We start from the raw sequence: 7,500 nt of genomic DNA, 5'->3' as shown, positions 1-7,500 counted from the left end.
CATATCTGATTTTATAAAAAAAAAAAAAAAAAAAACTAACATTAAGAGGACACAAAAAAAAGTTTGCTTCCTAGAGGCTGTAGATTTCCTCGAACTCCTCCGACGCCGGGCAGGAACCGAGGATGCAGCGAGCATTCCCCCTCTGGATGGCGATACTGAGGCGCTGAAAGAGAAAACTTGCCGCTCTAGGGTCTCTTGTGGTGTCAATGAGCTTGGAACCAAGATCCTTAAGAAACCTTCTTGCACTCTCTCCCCATTGGCCTAGGGTCTCAGACCCTATTGGAACGAAGTTGTACTGATGATCTAATTGCCTGTACTTGGCTGACTTGTCTCTTTGTCTGCGTGTCGCCGCGGCTCCTGCTGTGCCGGCATAGAGGTTGATGTATGTGGTTGCCAGGGTGGATACACAAGTATAGTCCCATGCCAACTGTCTGCCACCCTTCCACGGACGCAGTGTGATTCCGTCTGGTCGGCCGGCAAAGCTAACAGAGTCACGGTTCAGTAAGTTGCGGGGCTCTCTCTCCGCTGGACACTGAGCAGAGGCAACTCCACACCCCAGAAGTGATTCGAACCCATACTGCCAGGAGTACTATGCAACTGGTGTACAGGAGACCTTAACCTCTCGACCGTCACGACTGGACAAAAGATGATGGTAGCCGAGACTATTTGCCTATCATCCCGCTGGATCTGATGGTAATATTGACCAAGGTAATTTATCAAATCACCTCATTTTGGGGGGCCACGTGAGCAACACAAATCGAACAAGCCTGAATGGTCCCCAGGCGTATATGCAACTGAAAACTCCACACCCCAGAAGTGACTCGAACCCATACTGCCAGGAGCACTATGCAACTGGTTACAGGAGACCCTATGTCTCAGGAGACCTGCACAGGAGAGGAGAATAGATATGGCAAAAACCGCCGTGATTACGATATGTACAAGATTTTAAGAGGCATTGATGAAGTGGAAAGACCATAAATGTCAAGAATGAACAAGACCAAGTTTCCACATGAGTGGAAACTAGAAATCTAAATTATCCATAGGGATGTTGAAAAGATCTTGTGCAGTGAGCAAGTGGATTGATGCCAAGTCACTTAAGTTTACAAATCATTCATCTTTGCCATACCCTACAAAATACTCCTACAGTATCCAACGCTCGCTTAATTATTCTGTTCAGTGACAAAGCTTGTTTCATTTGTAATAATTGACAGTAACATAATTGATGGACTTATTTCATCTCTAAAATGAGTTACTTGTAAGCAAATTTATCAAGATGATTTTCTAGCTCCTCAGATACTGTTTCCAAGGTTTTCCTAACAATTCTCAAAAGTCTTCCTGATTAGTGGTCAAGTTTGCAGGTCAATGTAAGCTTGAGATTGAGGTGCAATAAGGCTGCAAACAGAGGTGCACATCTTTCAAGAATGTAGGGACACACACACACAGTCTGCTACTGTTTCTTTTCCACCAGTAGAAAACATGAATAGGTAAGAGAAAGGAGAATTCTTTCGGAGTGTTCTTGCTATGAAACTTGCATCTCGCATGCAAGGTGAGAAAGAAAAAGGTGGGTCATAACCCGAGCACTGGTGGCTACAGGGCCATCAGGTTTGTCAAGTTGTGGTTTGGAATCATCAGATAGTGGTCCTTCCTGATTTTTCAATTTTACTTTTCTGACCAAAGCCATGGGCTTTCTTTTTACATTACCAACAAGAATTGTAACCCATTTAGTGACTTATTGAGTACTCAATCAGAAAAAAACAGCGAAATGTTTTTTATGACAATTGTTAAAATGGCTAATGCGATTTCTCAGTTTGTAGTTGCTATGATTAACAATATTATTTTTTCTAATATTATGAGACCGTATTCTTGTCCAGACTATGAGTGACCTGACACAAGGCGCACTAATAACAGCCGAGTGGCAAACTTGCCCTGAAAATCTCCAGGGGCCAGATTCACGAAGCACGCAAGCACTTACGAACGTGTACATCTTTTCTCAATCTTTGGCGGCTATGTTCACAATTATTAAACAGTTTATGAGTTCCGAAGCACCAGGAGGCTGTTTATCACAATAACAACAGTTGATTGGGAAGTTTTCATGTTTGTAAACTGTTTAATAAATGTAACCAAAGTCGTCAAAGATTGAGGAATGATGTACACGTTCGTAAGTGCTTGCGTAAGTGCTTTCGTGAATCTGGCCCCCAGGCTGAGTGTGTTGTCACGGCCACTCAGAATCCCCAAAGTTCATGCTATAAACATTTTTTTCTTGATGAAGAGCTCCCAATAAAAAACGGTCTATTTTGTAATATTTTATTTCGAAAATGGCGGAAAAGACATTTTGGTCTTACTCCAAATCAACTAAACCTACTTCACCATCTCTATCTCTACAGCAATCCCCTCCCCCTTACTCCTTCATTATCCCATCCATCACATATTCAATTATTCTCCTATTTGCTGCCTCGTCCACAGATGCCGCCATAGCTGACACAAACCCATGTGCAGAGACCGGCATGACACCCTACGACTACAGTCAGGTGAGTGTCACTCCTTGATACATGACACCCTACGACTACAGCCAGGTGAGTGTCACTCCTTGACATATAACACCCTGCGACTACAGCCAGGTGAGGGTCACTCCTTGACACATAACACCCTGCGACTACAGCCAGGCGAGGGTCACTCCTCCCTGACACATAACACCCTGCGACTACAGCATATGCAAGCTTCCATAGTAATCTCAAGCTGTGCAAAAATTGTTGTTGGCTATATGAAGTACTAGGACTGGACTATGAAGGACTAAATGAAAAACGGTTTACACACGATTCACAACTGATTTCGTTAGAACACTTCCGGAACAAGTGCTTCACTGACGAATTTTGTTCAAACCACAACGCTGTAAATACTTCACCCACGTACGACAAATACAAATAATCGCCAACAGAACCTTAACACCTAACCTAACCTATGCCTATATATGCACAATATGCTAATATATTATAATATTAATTTAGATTTGAGAAAATTCTTGTTTTGAATGAACAGCATGTAAAAATTAATGAATGCATCTGTGGGGTCGACCGCTGGATGTAATGGATGAGTCGAGAAAGAGTTTGGGTTTTGTGGTCCTTACTTCCAACCGTTTCTGGAGGAGAGGGCCTCTATCTCACCATCCCACTACACTCGTTAGCAAAATTTTTCCCCATATGGGTATCCCCTGGGTACTGGTACTCCAGGCTTGATGTGGTAGCTGTTGCGACTCCATTGCAACAGATCCAGTAGGCTCAGGTCACAACCAGTTACCTCTTGGGACTCCTCTCGATGAGATGAGTCCATATACATCTAAGTTGACATACTTTGGACACCAACTAACGAAATTAGTTCTTGCAAGCACTTATGAAAGCATATTTTTGGGCTCTGAGAGATCCATCTCTCACCATTATCAAATTAGGTCACCAAAGTTTACCGAGCAATTACGTCAAGCAATTTTTCGCTCGTTGACACTAGAATGGTGGGATTATAGCTTAGGCACTCGCCCCTGAATAGTATGCGGCAATTGTGTGTGGTTATTGCACACGGCTGCCATGTCGTGGTCAGTTCGCTGGACTTGTGATCCTGTGGTCCCGGGTTCGATCCCGGGCGCCGGCGAGAAACAATGGGCAGAGTTTCTTTCACCCTATACCCCTGTTACCTAGCAGTAAAATAGGTACCGGAGAAATAATTAACATTGTTGCAGGAAATACCAGGCACTAGAAAACCTTTTTCTCTGTCATTTATTGACTGAAAATTTAGCAGCCCTTGCAACCCCTGACACTTGGCTCTTCACAGCTAATTCAGAGAAACATTCTCTTACAGACATGTAATATTTACTAACATATGTATTAGGTGCATACAACAATTAATTAACATATGTTTACTATTTACAATCATGAGAAGAGAGCTGAAATTCTGTAGATAAGTTACACATTACTTGGCTCTATCACCCCTATTCCTTCTTTCCCTATTTCCCTCACTCCCCTCAGCTGTTTTACCTCCTCTCCACACTCCCCTCAGGCACTATACTCCCACCTCCTCACTCGACTCCTCAGCCACTGTACCTTTTTCTTCTTCACTACCCTCAGCCAATATACCGCCACTTCCCCACTCCCTTTAGGCACTGTACCTTCACCTCACTCCCGTCAGGCACTACTTCCACCTCCTCAATCCCGCCAGGAACTGTACCTCCACCTCCTCTCTCCCCTCAGCCACCGCACCTTCACCTCCTCACTCCCATCAGCCACTGTACCTACACCTCCTTATTCCCCTCAGCCCTGTACCTCCACCTCCTCATTCCCCTCAGCCACTGTACCTCCATCTCCTCACTACCCTCAGGCACTGTGCATGTCGTTCGTATTCTACGAGGCGCAGCGGTCGGGTCACCTGCCGGACGATATGCGGGTCCCTTGGCGAGGCGACTCGGCCCTGGACGACGGCTCAGATGTGGGCCACGACCTTGCTGGTGGCTATTATGACGGTAAAGAGTGAGAGAGAAATGAGGAACTTAAAATGACTACCAAACACACAGTCCTGTGAATAGTTAATAACTCTGTCATCTTTTCTTCCTCGTCCGTCAGCCGGCGACCTGGTCAAGTTCGGCTTCCCGATGGCCTTCACCACGACCATGTTGTCTTGGGGCCTCATCGAGTTCCCCGACGGCTACAGTACAACCGGTGAGACTCTGTACTAACACATCTCTCCCTGTTGTTAGTTCTGTAACATTTTTGTATTTAATAAATATCATGTATTATACGCTTGTTAGTTTTGCCTCCTGTAGAGAATGAAAATACTTTTTCTTCCGCACTGTATGCTTTTCTTCCAGTTCGCTTGCTCTTCGCACTTAACTTCATTTGTCATGAATAATAATGGAACGCTACAATCTCATTTGTCCAGGATTGAACCATCTGTAAAGCACTATGCCAAAACTTATCTCTATTGATAGTACTGATTAATATTTCTTAAAGAATAGGCTATGGAATTACCTTTGCATATGTCCTTACATAATCCTTGTCCCCTGGTCATGGGATATTGAGAAAATAACTTTACAATTGATGCTGCCTACTCTAGAACAATATATGTTACACCAGACAATGTCACTGAACAAATGAATCACAGAACACTTTCCCTGATTCTTTAGACATATCTTATGCACAACGCTTGTGCGTCTCCCTTACAGGGCAGACTGAATACGCCCAGGCAGCGATCAAGTGGGCCACCGACTACTTCCTCAAGTGTCACACCTCCACGGACGAGTTTTGGGGCCAGGTGAGGCCGCCCTCTCTGCGCACTGAAGACTAGAAACTTACTAATTTCCTTTCTTTAGCGTGAACGGGCCTGACAAATGCGAAGGAACTAACACTGCCAAAAAAGGTCATTTTTAATTGAATGTACTCAAGAGATCAGTAAGTTCACACTTACTGACCTCTTGAGTAATCACCATTGTTCTAACATGATCAAAGAAAAAATCCTACGATCGTACTATTGCTGAAGAAAAAGCTCAAATAATTTATCAAGTAATATACAGTTTCAGATGAAAACAGGTGAGGCTGCGCTTGTGGGAACCTTCAGGTCTCCTTTAAATACTTTTTATTCTCTTCTGAGTGGTTAAAGGTTTCATATATATATATATATATATATATATATATATATATATATATATATATATATATATATATACACAGAGTTCTTAGTGGTCTATGGCTTGCGCGTTCATGCAGCTTTCTCATATATATATATATATATATATATATATATATATATATATATATATATATATATATATATATATATATATATATAAATATATATATATATATATAAATATATATATATATATATATATAAATATATATATATATATATATATATATATATATATATATATATATATATATATATATATATATATATATATATATATATATATATATATATATATATATATATATATATATGAAAATGAAAACTCACACCCCAGAAGTGACTCGAACCCATACTCCCAGGAGCAACGCAACTGGTAACTACAGGGCGCCTTAATCCACTTGACCATCACGGCCGTCAAAAGGAAGTGATAGCCAAGGCTATTTGAGCCACTTCCCCGACGACAACTCGGATGGTAATCTTGGTGATTTGATCTTGGTGAATGAGGCGATTTGGTGAAATGCTATGCCCAAGATTACCATCTGAGTTGCCGTCGGGGAAGTGGCTCAAATAGCCTTGGCTATCACTTCCTTTTGACGGCCGTGATGGTCTAGTGGATTAAGGCGCCCTGTAGTTACCAGTTGCGTTGCTCCTGGGAGTATGGGTTCGAGTCACTTCTGGGGTGTGAGTTTTCATTCGCATATAGTCCTGGGGACCATTCAGGCTTGTTCGCATTTGTGTTCCTCACGTGTGCCCCAAAGAATGAGGTGATTTGGTGAAATGCTATGCCCAAGATTACCATCCGAGTTGCCGTCGGGGAAGTGGCTCAAATAGCCTTGGCTATCACTTCCTTTTGACGGCCGTGATGGTCAAGTGGATTAAGGCGCCCTGTAGTTACCAGTTGCGTTGCTCCTGGGAGTATGGGTTCGAGTCACTTCTGGGGTGTGAGTTTTCATTCGCATATAGTCCTGGGGACCATTCAGGCTTGTTCGCATTTGTGTTCCTCACGTGTGCCCCAAAGAATGAGGTGATTTGGTGAAATGCTATGCCCAAGATTACCATTCGAGTTGCCGTCGGGGAAGTGGCTCAAATAGCCTTGGCTATCACTTAATTTTGACGGCCGTGATGGTCAAGTGGATTAAGGCGCCCTGTAGTTACCAGTTGCGTTGCTCCTGGGAGTATGGGTTCGAGTCACTTCTGGGGTGTGAGTTTTCATTCGCATATAGTCCTGGGGACCATTCAGGCTTGTTCGCATTTGTGTTCCTCACGTGTGCCCCAAAGAATGAGGTGATTTGGTGAAATGCTATGCCCAAGATTACCATTCGAGTTGCTGTCGGGGAAGTGGCTCAAATAGCCTTGGCTATCACTTCCTTTTGACGGCTGTGATGGTCAAGTGGATTAAGGCGCCCTGTAGTTACCAGTTGCGTTGCTCCTGGGAGTATGGGTTCGAGTCACTTCTGGGGTGTGAGTTTTCATTCGCATATAGTCCTGGGGACCATTCAGGCTTGTTCGCATTTGTGTTCCTCACGTGTGCCCCAAAGAATGAGGTGATTTGGTGAAATGCTATGCCCAAGATTACCATCCGAGTTGCCGTCGGGGAAGTGGCTCAAATAGCCTTGGCTATCACTTCCTTTTGACGGCCGTGATGGTCAAGTGGATTAAGGCGCCCTGTAGTTACCAGTTGCGTTGCTCCTGGGAGTATGGGTTCGAGTCACTTCTGGGGTGTGAGTTTTCATTCGCATATAGTCCTGGGGACCATTCAGGCTTGTTCGCATTTGTGTTCCTCACGTGTGCCCCAAAGAATGAGGTGATTTGGTGAAATGCTATGCCCAA

At 43.5% G+C, this 7,500-nt stretch overlaps 1 protein-coding gene across 1 annotated transcript in view; it reads left to right on the top strand.

The window, feature by feature from the left end:
- The window catches only part of LOC138368665 (endoglucanase E-4-like), a 60,445-nt gene that overhangs the window by 21,849 nt on the left and 31,096 nt on the right, over positions 1-7,500 (top strand). The window contains exons 2-5 of the mRNA XM_069331390.1: positions 2,464-2,528; positions 4,363-4,504; positions 4,605-4,700; positions 5,204-5,292. Of these exons, the coding sequence (XP_069187491.1) occupies positions 2,464-2,528; positions 4,363-4,504; positions 4,605-4,700; positions 5,204-5,292 (392 nt within the window). The remainder of the gene's footprint in view (positions 1-2,463; positions 2,529-4,362; positions 4,505-4,604; positions 4,701-5,203; positions 5,293-7,500) is intronic.

The sequence above is a fragment of the Procambarus clarkii genome, chromosome 25 (genome assembly GCF_040958095.1).
Source record: "Procambarus clarkii isolate CNS0578487 chromosome 25, FALCON_Pclarkii_2.0, whole genome shotgun sequence".
Lineage (NCBI taxonomy): Eukaryota > Metazoa > Arthropoda > Malacostraca > Decapoda > Cambaridae > Procambarus > Procambarus clarkii.
This window is presented reverse-complemented; position numbering and strand designations above follow the sequence as displayed.